Genomic DNA, 19,364 nt, shown 5'->3' with positions numbered 1-19,364 from the left:
TATTTTTTAAAAATAATTAAATTTATTTTTATTGAGTTTAGCCGCAATTGCTGACTTCATTAGCCTATTTTTAGCATGTCTTGTATAAGTCATTCTTAATCTTAACTATATTTCTTTACATTAAAACAAGACGATACGCAATAAAAAGTCATCAACCTTACATGCGTTTGTATAATCAATATGTATTCCGCTGCAATGTCTATATCTGTTTAGGTGAAATATATCCGTGATAGAGAGAGAGGGGGGCATATCTATTTTATTTATGATATCCAATCTTTATATATATAGATTAGAAGTAATTATAGCAAATTAAGCTAATAATTACTGTTAAGAAAGTTTTTTATGCCACGTTTGTAAAGAAAACAGCATCTACTTTATAAATATATTTAATATAAAATCATCGCTAATTTAATAATAAATATATTAAATGAATAATTTTTTATATTAATAAATATATTGTGATATAGTAATTGCAAGTCATGTAATAATACAAAATAAATTGCACAACTCAACTTGTTAAGTGTTTTTATTAAAAAAAGCACATGTTAAAAAATTAAAAAATGATAAATGATATGATACATCGATTTTTAACAACATTGCCTAATTGCAAATGATCGCGTAGATTTATATTTTTAATTAATTTGTATTGTCTCTGATTTCTTCAATAATAACTTTCGAACATCTTTAATCGCGATTAAATTTTTTATATTAAGTAAAATATTAATATATATATATATATATATATATATATATATAGTTAATCCATAAAGATTTATATATAATACAATATATTTATCATAAATTAATAACAGCACACTTAAAACTATTGTACAATAATAGAGTAAAGCTCGAAAAATGATTTTTATAACTCAGAAACGCGAGAATGCGTCATTTAAATTACGGCACTTCCGCTTGCAATGTTTTATTGCATATGAGACGTATGAATTCTTTTAATGAATAATTAACAATTCCTTACTTACATGTTAAATACAGAAATTGCTTATCACAAGTAATCTATATCTTATCTAGGGATGGGATTAAGTTTAATATGTAAAATAAAATCTTAAAAATGCGAATCAAATTCAATAATCAATTTTATTTTTCTAGAAAAAAAATCAAATAATATTTATAAAAATCAAATATTTCATATGTATTGTATTATTTCATATACTTGCGAAGTAATCAAATCTAGAGGAGTATATTCGAATTTTAGATCGAGATTACACCTGCAAGGTCTGAAATAGTACTTTCTATCGTAAAGGATCGTTTCTTTCAGAAATAATACTCGAATTTTAAAATTAAAAATCTATTTATACATACTTTATTACATATAATATATGTATAGATACTATACTATTATATATAATATATATATACTATACATGTACTATATATTGCTATATATATATATATATATTAATATATATATATATACTATCATATATATTAAATATTTTGCATTATACTTCTTGTTTGTAAAAGTTTTTAATTATAATAAAAACAATATATAAAAATTAATTTTTGCTTTATACAAAAAAATTTTGATGCAACGTAAAATTTAAAAAAAAATAAAAAATTGAAATACATTTGATCCAGATTCGAGTGTACTTGAAGCTCCTGGCTCCGATCATATTGGAATTGTGACGTCAGAGCCAAGAAAACACAATAGTATATTGTGTATCAAGTGCGGAAAGTTGACAATTGGTCACGAGTGCGGGAGATGGACGCACGAGCCGAAGGCGAGTGCGACCACCCCACACGAGTGAACAATTGTCAATCCGCACTTGATACACATACTATTTTGTATTGCAAGTGCAGGCAAAGTGGCTGTTTCGGCGCGTTTTCTGTGCGCGAGGCGGCCGATCGCACGCCGCCATCTTGCCGCGGCACGGTGGGGGAATAGCCGGTTTCAATACATTTCCTACGGCTTGAGCCGTATACAATGACTTTTAACGCGGCTCAGCCGTAATGGCTTTAAAACCGGCTTATTCACTCACCGCGTCGCCGCTAGATGGCGGCGGGGGAAATCGGCCGCTTTCGGCACAGAAAACCTACACCGAAAGTGCCACATTGCCTGCACGTGTAATACAAAAATTCTTAGATGCTATTTCGAAATAAAAAAATATTTCGATGAAACAGCATTTTAGTATACTTTTAAAATACCTCGAAAACTATCATTTTCTCTTTATAATCAATCAACAGCTGTAAAATGGCTCTGATCTTTGCACATTACAAAGTATATCACAATCATTTTATGGTTGTTGATTGATTATCAAAGGAAAAATTTTTGAGATATTTTAAAAATGTGCTAAAACCATCAAAATAGTATTTAATCGAAATATCTTTTTATTTAAAAATGGCATTTAAAAATTTTGTGCTTTCTCACCTCTAACGTCACAATCCATGGCCACGGCGAGAATGTAGAAGCCATAAAAATACTGTTTTTTTTTTTGTTCAAAGAAATTCGAACCTACTTGTAAATATACTTAATCCCATCTCGTTAATCTTATATTGTACTTATTTCTCAATCTCGTCCGTCTTCTTTATCTCTGGATAATTATTTACCAATTTGTGTCTTACGTTAGCCAATCTTTCAACGCTGATCGCTTGTATATTGCGTAAACGCGAATTATCCAGCAGCGTCTTTAGATTTTGTTTACCATCCAGATCGACCATGCTGCAACTTTTGCCTCTGTTCGTCGACAACGACGATCCAAAAAACGATAGCAACGGCAACTCTTTAATACTCGGACGTTTTTCAGCGAACTGAGAACATTTGGGAACAGATTTTTCCGAGGATTTGGCGGACGGTATTAATAGAGTCTTCCGCTTCATCGGACTGGAATTGGCACTGTACGATGTAATCTTGTGTAAGGTATTAGAACTGGATCGTGCGATATCGGTTTGCGAGTTCGTAAGATGCTGGCTAATGCCGGGAAACGTTACAGAACGAGTCTCTGAATTGGGAGAACAATATTCTTTTGATGAAGTAGGCTCTTTAGGCAGAAACTTGAAAAATGGATTCGTAAGTTGTTCGTCTCGGCTTGTATCGTCACATTTATTTCTTCTTTCTTCATCATCAATGGAACAATCGTTAATATTCCAGCTGCTCTGCGCTTTCCTATTCCGAATGTCGAATTGACACATTTTATTTGGCACATATTTCAACGCATCTGTGTTCTCTGCTTTCCTCGTGACACTCCTATTCTTGAAATTCGACGTACTTCTATTCACCGGACTGCCGTTCAGTGATCTTGAAGTATTGCTCGTTGAAGCGGATACTTTCGAAGCATCTTGCAACGTCAGCATCATCGAATTGATCATCGAGTATGATCTCTGCAAGTGCGAAGTCGGTCTGCCATCGACAGGTTCATTCTTCTCGAGATTTTTCTCCGAATCTTTGGCCGAGCTTGAAAATTGACTTAAACTATGCCTTATTTCGGCGGATAAGAAATTGTTCACGTCGCCGACGTCGATGGCGTCCCGTAAATCGGAAGAACTCTGCGCGTCCCGCTTGCGGACAAGCGAGGATGAGTTTCCGAAGGATAAGCGATTTAATTTCTCCATACTAGCTTGCAGCTCCAACTCCCACTGCGTGAATCTGCTTTCGCTGCCATCCACTGATCTCTTGTCGATATGTTCCGGGTTCTCCTTCGTCGAAAGACGACAGAATTTCTGTAAATTTTAGAAATGATAGAAATTGGTCATTTTAAATGTTTCAGTCGAGATACAGGATCATGTAGTTTACTAACTTTGATATCGTGCGATTTTTCGTTGCTTTCACTTTGATTATATCTAACCGGAGATATTTTACAATTGCTGAACGCGTTCTCGTACTTCTGACATGTATCTGAACCTATTAACTCGGCCCCAACGCCAGGTTCTCGTGGTCCATTAGCTACTATATCTGGAATATAAATGTTTTAAGAAAAAAATTGTACAAATTGAAAATTTGCACATTGTTTCCTCATCGTTTCATTTAGCTTATTAATATGGTTTTTTAATTATGGTTTCCTCATGAAGAAAGCTTAACTTGCACAAAATAAAATGATATGAAAACAATGTGCAAGTCAAACTTCCTCTATGAGGAAAGCATAATTGAAAAAACATCTTAATAAACGAAATAAAATGGTAAGGAAGTAATGTGCAAAATTTCCAATTTTTTCATAAAAAATTTTTTTTAAGATTTCTATGCTAATGATCATATTTAAAAATTCGAAAATTTACAATTAAAAGAATTCACATTCTCCAATTCACAACACATTCAAAATTAATCATTCTTCAATGATATTTTATCCAAATGTTTCAAATTAAAAATTTACATTTAAAATAAATTCTAATTTAAAAAAAATAAACCATTTTACAAATTCTCCACAAATTCAATTTTATATTTTAATGACTATTTTATGTAAGATCGATAGTTCAAAACTTACGAATGTTTAAGCATGTATATTTTTTGAAATTAAAAATTTAATAAAAAAACTCTTCATTAATCCTTGTCAAATTAAATACCAAATATCATTAATATGATACTTTATTTATATAAAAATATTTAATATCTCAAAATTCACGAAAGTTAAAAGAACTACATACATTTCTAAAAAAAAAAGAATTTCTTAAAAATTTTATAAAAGATAAACCGTTTTACCAATCATCGCCAAATTCAATATTAATCATCCTTTAATATTAGTCTACTTATATTAAAAAAATTAAGCTCGACATCTCAAAATTTCCAAAATTTAAAAAATGCATATTTCTTAAAAATTTAAACCTAAAATCCTTTTAACAATCATCGCCAAACTCAATATCAAACATTAATAATAATCTATGTAAAAAAATTTATTATGATTTCTTTAAATTTACGGAAGTTAATGCAACCACAATTTTCATTAAATTCAAAATTAAAAAAAAAATAAATCCTTTCACTGATTCTCCTCAAACTCAATACCAACCATCTTTTAATGATAGTCTATTTACATAAAAAAATTTAGCCCGATATCTTAAAATTTACGGACGTTAAAGTAACCACAAACATTTTTTGAAAAATTCAAATTGCATTAAAATTTAAAACACTGTACAAATTTTTATAAAAATGACAGTGAATAAAAGCGTTCTATTGCTTTACTCGTATGTCAAATTGGCGCACTCTCTCTCTGTAAGTAAAATACTTTTTGAAATATTTAAATTAAAAAGAAATAGGTGGGTACATACATACGGACATTTTTATAAAATGTGGTTTTTCGACGTTTTGAAACATACTGAACACATTGGCATAGAAATATGGAAAAAAATGTTTTCATGAAAACAAAGCTTTCTCTCTGAGGAAGCAAAAAATCCTATTCTTGTTTTTCCAAAATCTATTATTGTATTTCTCTCAAATTACCATAATCCCTTCGTTGCTGATGTATCTGATTACTGATGTTCTCCAACGTCCGGAGGCTGGTTGCATAATTACGTTTAACTTCTTTAACGGTTTGTTGGAGATACTCCACTCTTTCCTTCTGTGTTGCTAACATCTGATCGCATTGAACCTTTACATCGAAATATGGTCGTGCTTTTATTATTGCCCGTCGATGCTTCTCCTCCAATTGCGCGAGTTTCTTCTCGGCGTCGTGAAACAACATCGCTCTTCTGTAATGTTCCCGGCCACACTCGGCTTTTTGATTTTCCGCATCCATGACCTACATAAGAGAGATGATAATTTCATCTCTTCGTTATTATACGTCTGTATCTCCGTCTATCATAAAAATCAATTGATATATATTCTTTTATAGCAATAGAAGGTCATATAATATCTAATTTTGATCCAAAATATTCAAACTCAAATAAAAAAATTGGTTGCAGTTTAATAACTGATGGCCATTTCAAATTAGATACATATAATAAATTTTGATAAAAATGAGAATAAAAGGTGAAAAAATTAAAGTTAGCGTAATGCAAAATACAAGTATAAAATGTTTATTATTATATTTAATTTCAGTTTCATTAATAACTTTGATTACTAAATTAATATTATATATTAAATATATTACTTTGTCAAAAATATTTGTTTTATATTCTTTAGAATGGTATAATCATATTTTTAGAAAATATCAAATATTATATTATATTATATTATATTTAAGGCTTTCGCGGTATACACGACTATTAGAATTGGTTTTCGGATTTGAACCACATATAGACTTTTTGTTTGATTCCAACGTTTCGTGAACATTTCAACTCACTTCATCAGCGAGGAAACTTAGTTTGATACTTAAGGGGATCCCTTAGCAAATGACAAACTCCGACAAAATAGCAGCACACATATCCAAAACATATGCACGTATACACAACGCACGCACACATACGTACAAATCGTATTTCTAATTACAAATTTTTATTAGACTTCTAATCTAGGTTTAGAGGATAACAGTGCTTTCTTTTGTGTCCTCTAATCCTAGGGAATGTGCATTTTTATTCGTACAAAGTGCATATGTTTTATATAAAGCACATATTATAATGAAATTGACAGTTCGTCTGTAATTCGAGATGTCAAATCGAAATAAAAATGAATAAGAAAAACTGTTATTTCTCATTTTTCATATCGAATCGAGTTTTCCTGGGATTATTGATGCATATATTGCAATTGTAGAGAAGCATTTTTAATTTTATCAAATTAAAAAAAAGATATACTAGAAATACGAAAATATACGACTGCGTCGATAAAACAGAAATCGAGAGGGATCCCCTTAATTAATAAAAATCAGTTATGTTTAAATTAATTTTAACATATAAATAAAATAAGCATATGAAGTACATTTTAGTCTGACCTTCATAGTGGCATGATTGAGCATATCCTGCCATGCTTGATCAAAATTCCACTCATGCTGATGAGACATGAATCGTGCTTCAGCCAGAGCAACTGTTTCTTTCGCAGCTGCATGAATTTCGCTGGCTCTTTGAAATAGCTGAGCCTGTTGCTGACATTGCACCTGCAAATTGAGCGCAAATATGTTCCTTGTTTCATTTACATAATAGTTCAACTGGTTATATGTATATTGTAATTTTATCTAGTTGCAATTCTAAATTCATTAATACACACCAAATAATAGGTATTAATCTATAATATAAAGATTATTATTAAAAATAGTGTTCTGAAAATAAAAAGAATAAAACAAAATTGTATATATTATACATGTATATGTAATTTTTAAAAAACTTGAAAAATAATATACTGAAAATTATATTATTGTATAAAAAAATTTACTTATTGTTTCAGCCATTTACTGAAAAAATAAATCAGTTTTATACAATTATCAGTTTTTCATTATTTTCATTATTCAATTTTATACTATTATTCGAGCTTTTTTATAAAATAATAAAATTAGAATATATTCTTATACCTGAGCTTGACGAGACATCTCAGATGCTTCGTAATAACATCTTGCCTTTTCAATACAGCTAGTACCAAGCTTATCAGCAATTTCTTTCAGCCTTCTTGTTGTATCGGAAAGAAGCTGTCTAAAGGCAGTGTGAGCTTCCTAAAAATAAATTTAACAATCATAAATTAATATTACTATTAGTATATTTTATCTAAATATTGTTATTGTGCATATTATATTTATATTTTACTCTATAAATAAAATATTATTTCTCTTACATTCAGTTCAGTCTCCAATTTATTTATATCATCTGTCGCATTATTCAAGTTTTCCAACTCAATCTAAAAGACACAAATCTTTAGTTTGTAACTTGAAATGCAAAAGAGATCACATATCAACAAACATTTAGTTTAGAATACTCTCTTAATGCTCTTAGATTTTAATAAAAATATACTTAAGCAATTTCTTCTCATGTAAAAATTTAAAAAAAATAAATAAATAAAAGATATTGTTCATCATTCAATACTGTAAAAAGAGTTATTAAGCATTAAAGATGACTAAATAGAAAATTGCAAATATATTTAACATTAAATATATATGTATATATATATACATATATGATTTCAAAATGCATCATTTGCCATCAAAATGATGTCATAATAATTACTGTGGCTATCTGGGTATATGTATTAATCCTACATATTTTTTAACATTTATATCCCAGTAAGCAAAAAATCATTGTTACAACGTTATTATTGTTATCAAGTATGTAGTTTTTAACATTGTATGCAACATCATTATGAATAAACCTTGACATCAATTTAGAGGTTTCGGTAATGTTGAAATTAACGTTTTTAAAATATTTTAATAATATTTTGAGAACAATATGCTATTAAATAATATTTTTAAAACATTTATAAAACATTAGTTAAAATATTTTCTTAAATATTTATTAATAATATTTTAAACATATTTATAAAACATTATATCATAATGTTGGAAAATGTATATAAAATCAATATTTTAAAATGTTGATTAAATATTTCTTACTTACTGGGATAATATTCTTTTGCATATATAGGATGAGGAAACAATACCAATTTCGAAAAATTTCTCGAAAAATATAAATTTTATAGAACACTGTTTTAAATAAAAGTAGTAGGGTTTAAAAAGACCTCTTTATTTTGGATCTTATCAGTGATGTTATCAAGATCAAAACAAAATCACCTTGAATTTTTTAAATGCACTGTATTTTTTATATAAATCAAAATTTTTTTATATGTTATATAAATCCTTGTAATATGCTGCAAAAAATTTATAAAGATAGGATAGTCAAAAAGTGAATAGTTCATGAGATATTTTATACTTTTTTATCGACAATTTTTACTTTTCAAAAATTTGTATTTTTGACGCGAAAATTACGACTAAGTGTATTTACTCCAAAATCTAAGATTATTTTACGCTAAATATTTAACTAGAAAGAAACTTTTCAAGTCTTTGTTGAAAAGCTTTTCTTTAGCTTTAGATAAAACAATATAAAACAAAGCATATATATATATATAAAAATCTTAATTGCCTCAATTAAATAGCTTGCTTATAAAATAATTTTTGTAATTTTTTTTTAATAACGCATTGTCGCAACGAAGAATTCAAACAATCGGATTCACTCTTACATATTCACGCAAAGAAAAGTGAAAGCAAAATAGGACAATGTACCAGGCGGAGTCAGTCGCCTGTCAAAACATAACCTAACTTAATCAAAGGATCAGTTTTAAATTAATCGACTAAAGCTAGTCAAAACTTTTTACTTATTAAAAATTACGACGTTTCGACCATATAAAAATTTTGGCTAGTTTTGATCGATTAATTTAAAACTGATCCTTTGATTACTCTAGTGATATTAAAATATTTGATTTCTAACTTAATCATTTTATTCAGCTGATAAACTGTCTACAAACAGCTAAAATCAATCACGATCTGAACAAGACATTAAGTTAATAATAATAATTTAATAATAAATAAATGAATTTTACCTGTATTCGCGGGTCCAGCGGGCCTACGCCGTTCTCCACAATGTCCATGCTTAAAATTAAAAATATTAAAGCTGAATGTATACTGAAAATGAAAGAATAGGTATTTCAGAAGTTCGTTTATATATAATTACATTTTATCATTGACCACTCTCGCAGGTATTTTATAATGTCAACTTGGGATCGCCATCACGAGAAAGAAGAGCGAAGTGTCTCGCATCGAAGATCGTCTAACAATAAGTGCAGTTCATTCATTCAAGTACACCTGGGCTTGGACTACGTAGGTGTTTACATTGTGCGATAACCCATTTCGAAATTTATCAAATTTATTAGAGTATTCTAAGGCCGAGTCTACAATAGATGAAGTAAGCTCTAAGCCTTAAGAAATTGATTAATCACAGTCAATTATTCCCCTCATTCTTGACTGTGATTGGTGAATTTTTTAAAGCTTAGAGCTTACTACACCTGTTGTAGATCTGGCCTAACTGACGTCTAAATGAAGCATAAGGCCATATAACAACAACAGCAATAACAATAATAACAAGAACAATAATATGACTAACAATGACAATAATAGCAACAATAACAATCAGGATTGGGTAACAACAACAACAATAATAATAATATCAGCAATAATAATATAATAACAATCAAGGTTAGATAATAACAACAATAACAACAACAATGTAACAGCAATAACAATATAATAACAAGAAGAATAATAACAATAATATCAACAACAACAATAATAATAATCAAGATTGGGTAATAACAATAAACATATGTTATATTTATTCAATGTCGAATGACGTAATTAGACATCAAAATGACGTCATTTTGACATTTATGACGTTAGTTTGCTGCTTGGGAAAATATACATGATGTCAAAAATTAGTAACATCTGAAGTAGCAAAATGACATTATAGTCAAAATGACATCATTTCGATGTCTATAATAACCTCATTCAACGTTAAAATAACGTATGCTTGCTCTCTGGGTTCCCAAATAATGAAACTGAAAATCAAAATGTCAATATTTAACGTTTTAATTATATTGATCAAATTTGGAGTTCAAATTGAAATCAAAATGACTGCATTACTTTTCTGTTCTACTTATAGATTTTTGTTGAAGAAAAATTATCTCTAAATAATCTCAGGAATAACTATTATTCCTGAATCGGCTATCTTTAGATGGGAAAACATTAATAATGTCACTATACTTATTTTTTCTGTAGAAGAAAAATTCTTTGATAAAACTTTATTATATGGTTCTAGGAATTCCTTATTCGACAGCCAATCAGTACATCCGACCAACATTCCGTCCAATTTCGTCACATGTGAATGTAATCACACCCTGGATTGTAGGGACTACGTCATCGATCCATACATCTGCCATGATGTATATATTTAGAGAAATGTAAGTATATGTACATGCATTTCTACATGCGTGTGCATATATATACATATGGGTTAATAGTGGTTAGTAGTTAACCGCGAATTCCTGCTATGAGTTGATACATCAATGTCAATTGTGAGACTAATGAAGTTGTGTCTTATTCGAAGGAAAAGAAAAATCGAATTATATACTTCAGCAACAGCGTAGCGAAGTAGGAAGCGTTTTACAGAGATCCTCGTGTGTACGATTCCGAAAATAAACGGATTAGATATAATGCCGTTGGCAACTCTAACGGCTCCTTGGACCGAGCACCGCATAAATGAGAAGGTACGAAAAAAATTAATTTTTCTTTATATATATATATATCTTTTTGATATGTACGATTTAAAATATAAATATGTGTATTTTATTTTATTTTTTCAAATATATTTCTTCTTTTTATTCCAACATTTAATATACATTTTCTAATATATACTTGTTGCTTTAGCAAAGCACAGAGATTCTTCCGGCCGAAAATCAGGAAGAAGCAATGATTCAAGGAAATTTACTGGAAAGATCAAATGGGTGCTCAGAGTCACATGAGATTGAAGTACGTGATATGGTGCGGGAAGGTTATGAAAAAGCTGAACCTTCTCATTTTGAACTGTTAAAAGTCCTTGGACAAGGTTCCTTTGGCAAGGTAAAGATAACACAAAAATACATAAAAATGCATAAAAATGTTTAAAATGCATATAAATACATCGAATATATATTTAATTATTTTCGCAATAATTACTTTAGTATACAGAGTGTAACAAAACTGGTCACTATTTTAGGTACATATTTAATTTATCGAAATGAGCAAAAAAGTTCATATAAACATATGTCCAAAAATGCATCAGTTTTATGTTGCCATCATGTTTGACTTGAAATATTAATATAATGTTGTTTAATTACTGTTTATTTTGTAAAATGGAAAATTTTTCTGTAATATAGAAATAGCAACTACAAGTAGAATATGCTTCTGAAATAGTGACCCATAGTTTTGTTACACTCTATATATATATATATATGTATGTATATGATTTAATTTGTATGACTTAATTTTAAAATTTTTGTAGGTATTTTTAGTAAGAAAGGTTGTTGGAAATGATAGTGGTACGCTATATGCTATGAAAGTTTTAAAAAAAGCAACGTTAAAAGGTACTGGAAGACACTATTAAATATTGACAAATATATTTTTGATTGTTATAGTTATACTTATTTCATTATATGCATTTGTCTTTAGTTCGTGATAGAGTTAGAACTAAAATGGAAAGAAATATATTGGTTGATGTAGAACATCCATTTATTGTCCGATTGCACTATGCATTTCAAACGGAAGGAAAACTCTATCTAATTCTAGATTTTTTAAGAGGGGGTGATCTTTTTTCCAGATTATCCAAAGAGGTAATTATTATTTGCAAATGGCTAAATATATTGTTGCCTTGTTCTGACGTTTGAAAAAGCCTAAACATATTTTATATCATGAGAAAATGTAATGATAATTTTAATAAGAAATTGTATATAATTAATATATTGTAGATATGCATTATTTATATAGTAATATTTCATAGTTTGTATTTTTAGTATCAAAAGGTATACCATATCTCAAACTATTCATTTTTTAGTCATTTATAATTTTTTGTGCAGAAAATTGCGAGGAATCGATTTATATAAAAAAAATTGTAGTAATTTTATTTACAAAAAAACAAATGTCCTTCAAGTGACCTTGAGAAACGTTCTACATAAAAAGTCACCATCTTCTGTTCTCCATCAAATCAAACAACTTTTTTCGAAACATTTTGTTGTTCAATAAAAATATAAAAATTTTTTGGAGTGGTTTAAAATAGAATATCCTGTGTATATGTATATATATATTTTTTAAATGTTTCAGGTAATGTTTACAGAGGAAGATGTTAAATTTTATTTGGCCGAATTAGCACTCGCTCTGGATCATATACATAAGCTCGGAATTATTTATCGAGATCTCAAGCCTGAAAAGTTTGTATTTGTTCGCGATATATTGCGAGTCTATATGTCTCCTTTTTTTATAATATATAATATAGTAATTTTATTTAATATATAATATAATATTTTATATATTTTATAATATAGATATCCATTATTAGTGCATTTGATTAATTTTCTCTTTTTTTATATAATATAGTATTTTATTAGATACGGAAGGTCACATATCTCTGACAGATTTTGGCTTAAGCAAACAACCATTGGACGATTCAAAAGCGTATTCGTTTTGTGGCACTGTTGAATATATGGCACCGGAAATTGTCAATAGAAAAGGACATACTTTTACATCGGATTGGTGGAGTTTTGGTGTCTTAATGGTTCAATTTTATATATCTTTATGTGTAACTGATGAAAACTAAGATAATAAGACTTCTTAAAGCGGCTATGTTAGATTGTGATGTCAGAGACAAGGAAATACAAAATTCTTAGATATAATTTTTAAATGAAAAGATTTCGATTAAACACTATTTCAAATGGCTTTAGCACACTTTTAAAATACCTCGAAAACTGTTCTTCTGACAGTCATTATGTTTGTATATAAATATAATATATTTATATATAAATATATTTATGTACAATATATAATATATAAATATAATATATTTATATATAGATATATTTACGTTTTCTCACCTCTGATGTCACAATTCCAGCATGATTGGCGAGGAACCAGTAGCTTTAGGAAATTAAAAATTAATTTAATTTCCTGGAGTGTTTACGAAATACTTGGACAAACTTCTAGAGTGTATTACTCATGTCAGTATAAGAAATGCGCTCTGGAAGTTTGTCCAAGCATTTCGTAAATATCCTTTATTTTCATACTTCAATATTTTCAGTTTGAAATGCTGACAGGTGCTCTTCCATTCCAAGGTGCAAATCGTAAAGAAACAATGACACAAATCTTGAAAGCTAAGCTCGGAATGCCACATAATCTTTCACCAGAAGCACAAGCACTTTTGAGGGTATTGTTTAAGAGAAATCCAGCGAACCGCCTTGGTTCTGGTAATTATAAAAAAATATTTTTATATTATATGCTATTATACAATATATTATTATTATTGTATTATTTTATTATTTTTTATTTTTATATTATATGTATTTTTATATATTAAAAATTAAAACAGCCTTTATAAATTTTTTTATTCTTAGGTGGGGTGGAAGAAATTAAGAGCCATATTTTCTTTGCTACTATCGATTGGGGTGCTCTTTATAAAAAGGAAATAAGGCCACCATTTAAACCAGCTGTTAGAGAAGACGATGCGTTTTACTTCGATAGCGAATTCACCTGTAAAACACCTAAAGGTGACCGATCTCCTTAAAAACAGAAGAAAAAGGAAGAACAGTGGAGTAAACTCAAATTAATAATGATTAAACGTGGTTCTGATATCTTTGTGAATTCTTGCATCTTTTCAGATTCTCCGGGGGTACCACCTAGTGCGACTGCTCACGAATTATTTCGCGGATTCAGTTTCGTTGCGCCCTGTTTGCTTGCGGATACGGACCATGTGAAATCTCCGGAGAGCAAAACTTACGATAGTATCAGCGCTGTCTTTCCAGCTTATGTCAATTCCGTTTCTATAACTGACGAATACGAATTCAAACACGAGATTGGCAAAGGAAGCTACAGCGTAGTTTACTTAGCGGTCCATATAGCATCCAAGACAGAGTATGCTGTGAAGGTAAGGAATATATTTTTAAAAATGCACTTGAGAAGCAAAACAAATTTGCACATTGCTCACCATTTTATTTCGCTTATTAAAATGGTTTTTCAATGATGGCTTTCTTTTAGAGGAAACTTAACTTGCACAAAATAAAATGTAAAAGCAATATGCAAGTTAAGCTTCCTCCATAATTGAAAAACCATCTTAATAAACGAAATAAAATGGTGAGAAAGCAAGGTGCAAATTTCCAATTTGCACATTTTTTTCATGAAATAATTTTTTAAGATTTTTATACTAATAGAATAATAATGCTAATAAAATAATGTGTTCATAATGTTTCAAAATTTGAAAATTTTTAATTAATAGAAATCTACATTCTCCAATTCACGCCAAATTTACAATCAGTAATTTTTTAATGATATTTTATTCAAATATTTCAAATAAAAAAAATTACACCTAAAATAAATTCTAAATTTTTTAAAAAATAAACCATTTTACAAATTCTCCACAAATTCAATATCATTTTTTTAACAATTTTATATAAATTCGATATTTCAAAATTTACGAATGTTTAAGCATGTATATTTTTTTGAAATTAAGAATTTAATAAAAAAATTTTTTTATTAATCCTCGTCAAATTAAATACCAAACATTAATGATACTCTATTTATATAAAAATATTTAGTCTAATATCTCAAAATTTACGGAAGTTAAATGAACCACATACATTTCTAAAAAAAAGAATTTTATAAAAATTTTATAACAAATGAACCGTTTTACCAATCATCGCCAAACTCAATACCAACTATCCTTTAATAATAATCTATTCATATAAAAAAAAATTAAGTTTAACATTTCAAAATTTTCGAAATTTAAAAAATGCATATTTCTTAAAAATACAAAATTTCAAAAAAATAAATCTTTTAACAATCATCGCCAAATCAATATCAAACATCCTTTAATAATCCTCTATTAATATAAAAAAATTTATCATGATTTTTTAAAATTTACGTTAAAAAGTTAATGCAATAACAATTTTCATAAAGTTTGAAATTTAAAAAATCCTTTCATCGATTCTCCTCAAACTCAATACCTTGCTTTAATGATAGTCTATTATAATATATAAAATATATAATATATTTAATTTATAATATATAAAAAAATAGCCCAATATCTTAAAATTTACAGAAGTTAGAGCAACCACAAACATTTTTTGAAAAATTTAAATTGCATTGAAATTTTAAAAACTACAAATTTTTATATAAATGACAGTAGATAAAAGCGTTGTATTACTTTACTTGTATTTCAAATTGGAGCACTGTAAGTAAAATACTGTTTAAGATATTTAAATTAAAAAAAAAAAATAGGTGAGTACATACATACATATGGATATTTAAAAAAAAATGTGATTTTTCGACGTTTTGAAGCATTCTGAACACATTGGGATAGAAATCTGAAAAAATTTTTCATAAAAACAAAGCTTTTTCTATGAGGAAGTAAAAGAATATTTAAACAAAACTCTAAACACAATATAGGTGATCGAAAAATCAAAACGAGATCCGACGGAGGAAATAGAGATTTTATTACGATACGGTAGACATCCTCATATCGTAACATTGAGAGGTGTTCACGAAGACGACAAACGAGTGTATCTCGTCCTGGAACTTCTGCGCGGTGGTGAGCTTCTTGATCATTTGCTGCAAAGACGAAACTTCACTGAACGCGAAGCTGCCGAAGTCATTTACACTATCACAAATGTGGTGCATTATCTTCACGAGAACGGAGTAAGTTGGAATCTTCAGAAATGCAAGTTTTGTATTACTTAATGACTTTGTACATATGTATCTTAAGCTTTACACATATATTATATTTATTTATGAGAAACGATACATTATTATTGTATTAAAAGAAAGAAAAAAAACAGGTCGTTCATAGAGATTTGAAGCCATCGAATATTCTATATGCAAAATCTGGTGGTGATCCAACGACACTTTGTATATGCGATCTCGGGTTCGCAAAGCAATTACGAGCGGAAAATGGTTTATTAATGACGCCTTGTTACACTGCAAACTTTGTAGCCCCTGAAGTATTGAAGCGTCAAGGATACGATGCAGCGTGTGATATTTGGTCGCTCGGAGTTCTATTATACATCATGTTAGCTGGGTAATAAAAAAAGAAATATTTATGAGCAGGATGTCTGCTGAAATAATCGGGGATTGTCAAGGATATTTTTTTATTTTACCTTGTAAATTCAGAAATTTCTCATGGAATTTTATTGAGACGCGAAAAATTTTTTTAAAATATTTAATAAAATGTTTTTAAAAATTGTATCTTTGATCATTTTACTCTTATATATTGCAAGAGGTCAATAATTTCTTTGTAATCGTATGAATAGTAAACATTAGAAAGCCCATACATTGAAGAAACTTATTTTAAAAAACTGCATCTACAAATTTTCTTATTTTACTTGAAATTTTAAATAAAAAATATTTGAAAGATTAGGAAACTCAGGGAATATTTTTATAAGATTCCAGTAGATACTCTGAAAGTGATGACTTATTATAAGAAATTTCTATTGATTTTATTGATCTATTTTTTTTCTAGGTACACACCTTTCCGTAATAGTCCAGGAGACAGTGCGAGCGATATATTAGATCGGATCGGGCCGGGATATATAGACGTAGAAAGCGGGATATGGTGCCATATTTCGAATGAAGCTAAAGAGCTGGTTAAAAGGATGTTGCATGTAGATCCCACTCGAAGGCCTACAGCAGCAGTTATTTTAAAATATCCATGGATTATAAATCGACACCGCATACCTCAAAAAATATTACCGGATGTTATTAAGGATCCGCATAATTTGAAGGTAATGTCAAAATACACAAATATATTTGTCACTTCTGTTGAACATTTTTTGTTTTTAAATCCCGAAGTTATTAAATTAATGTGTTATTTCGTAGCTGTAAATGCAACATTTCTATATAAAAGGACCCCATATAATTTTTATGGAAATTGGATTTCGATAGAATTGGCTGGTTTTTTCATATGTTGTAGCTTATAATCTGCTGAACAAAAAATGTAATAGGTTCAAAATTAAATAATGGACAGTTACTGAATTATAGCCAGACAAAACAACTTGCAAAACCCAAATGTTTCGTGTTTGACTAGCTGTAAATTAGTAACGATCTATTATTTAGTTTTAAATCTATTACATTTTTGTTCAAACCCTTTATATATTCTTTCAAGAAGATGAACATTTTTCCTCCATATGAAATTTCTATTCTTCTGAAGGATCCTAAATCTAAATTATTTGCTCTTTTCTAAAAAATTATCAATCTTTAATTTTGTTCTTTATAAATCAATTCACATTCAATCAATTATCTGCAATTGTCATTTGCTTACTTTGGATTGTGACTATAATTTTTTCACTGTTATATCAAGCTATATCTTAAAAAAAGATTTTTCAGCCAATTATTATTACATTGTTAAATTTTGATCATCAGTTTTTGGCTTGATGGTGAATCATTTTAGTCACCCTGTTGTCATCAAATACATAAGACGATATTTTGTTCAGCAGATCATAAGCTACAATATATGACAAAATATGCCAGTTCCATCAATTTTATAAAGATTGTGCAGGATCCTTTCTAGCAAATCTACACCATTTATATTTTACAATAAATTCTATTTTTCAGATGGCAGTAGCTGCGACGTATAGAGCAATGGCGAGTAGTCCAAGATCACCCCATATTGGTCCTGTGGTTATGTCTGAGTTAGCACGTCGTAGAACACAAGGCAAAACTGCTGGTCCCACTCAAGTTTAAACTTAACATCTGTTGTATATGACAAGTTCAATTTTTAGATTCAAGATTTACTCAGAAATAGGATATATATAACAAAGTTGTTTAAAGTACAAGCGATTTAAAATATTGGAAATAGTTTAAATTGACGATATCGTGATTAATCTCTCAATATCGTAAATATTGTCAATGGAGAGTTTACAGAAGGACGTTTATGACAGAGAGCCGAATGTGATATTTATTTATAATTTTCCATATATATATATTGTCTTTAATATATATACTTATATATATATATTATATGCGCCTATATATTTGTCACATGTTGCCATGGCTCGCGGAAGTGCAAACATTTGTGACAATAATTAATTGTCAAAAAGTATGTGCTTTCTTCTGAATATTTTTTTATTTAATTACCATATATTTCATGATAGAATGTAGTATGAAAGATGTTGAAGTAATAATCATGTTGAAATAATAATCAATTACAGTTCTCTCAAATAATCCATAAATATTTAATAACATAAAGATATTCTGATGTATTATGTGTAAAATTTTATCTGTGCAATGTAGTTAGGTAAGATTAATTTTTTTAACTACATGTATACCGAATAAGTGTCTTATATATTTCCGCCTAAAGTTTGAACTTTTAAAAACGTTTCTGAAAATTCCAGTGTTTTTATGGGCACGAGTTCTAAAAGACGTGTGATGTAATTACGAAATCGTGCAAAATAAAACTATTTAATCATTGTTTAATTGTAATATTTAGTTAATAATTTGTTAAATAAAATTAAAATTGTATAAATTACATAACAATTGTTATATATAGTGTTTTTTTCCAAATTTTTTACAGTTCTCAGTTCTCATGTCAAAATATTGAAGAAATCTATCATTGTTTTTAGCTCAAATTGATTTAATTTTTTGTTAATTTTTTATTTTTATCAATGCAAAAGGTTTCCGTATGGATGCTACGTGGTTTAACAGCGTAATTTTTCACTTTCACGTTTTCACTTTAGAAAAAGTTATAGAATCGATACCCAGAGATGCGCCAACTCCGAACCATTTTTG

General features: G+C 28.6%; 2 protein-coding genes across 2 annotated transcripts; one reads left to right on the top strand and one right to left on the bottom strand.

Moving 5' to 3' along the window:
• Positions 1-1,405: 1,405 nt before the first annotated feature.
• On the bottom strand, positions 1,406-9,738 carry LOC146719748 (uncharacterized). Its single transcript, XM_085489569.1, has 8 exons — positions 9,526-9,738; positions 9,395-9,443; positions 7,640-7,702; positions 7,383-7,520; positions 6,810-6,971; positions 5,384-5,681; positions 3,753-3,907; positions 1,406-3,675 (listed from the first exon to the last, which is right to left on the bottom strand). Exons 2-8 carry the CDS (start codon positions 9,440-9,442, stop codon positions 2,518-2,520), a joined length of 2,022 nt encoding a protein of 673 aa, XP_085345695.1. The 5' UTR covers position 9,443; positions 9,526-9,738; the 3' UTR covers positions 1,406-2,517.
• A 1,081-nt stretch (positions 9,739-10,819) lies between these two features.
• Positions 10,820-19,052, top strand: LOC114945805 (ribosomal protein S6 kinase 2 beta). The gene is made up of 13 exons (XM_085489585.1): positions 10,820-11,113; positions 11,274-11,465; positions 11,887-11,968; positions 12,054-12,214; positions 12,702-12,808; positions 12,975-13,152; positions 13,672-13,837; positions 13,985-14,137; positions 14,249-14,514; positions 16,032-16,280; positions 16,421-16,659; positions 17,101-17,362; positions 18,192-19,052. The coding sequence occupies exons 1-13, from the start codon at positions 11,060-11,062 to the stop codon at positions 18,318-18,320; spliced, it is 2,238 nt and encodes a 745-aa protein (XP_085345711.1). The 5' UTR covers positions 10,820-11,059; the 3' UTR covers positions 18,321-19,052.
• Positions 19,053-19,364: the final 312 nt, after the last annotated feature.

The sequence above is a fragment of the Nylanderia fulva genome, unplaced genomic scaffold (genome assembly GCF_048542155.1).
Source record: "Nylanderia fulva isolate GAGA-0341 unplaced genomic scaffold, ASM4854215v1 Scaffold88, whole genome shotgun sequence".
Lineage (NCBI taxonomy): Eukaryota > Metazoa > Arthropoda > Insecta > Hymenoptera > Formicidae > Nylanderia > Nylanderia fulva.
Note: the sequence above shows the minus strand (reverse complement) of the source record. Positions and strands in the feature narration are given on the sequence as shown.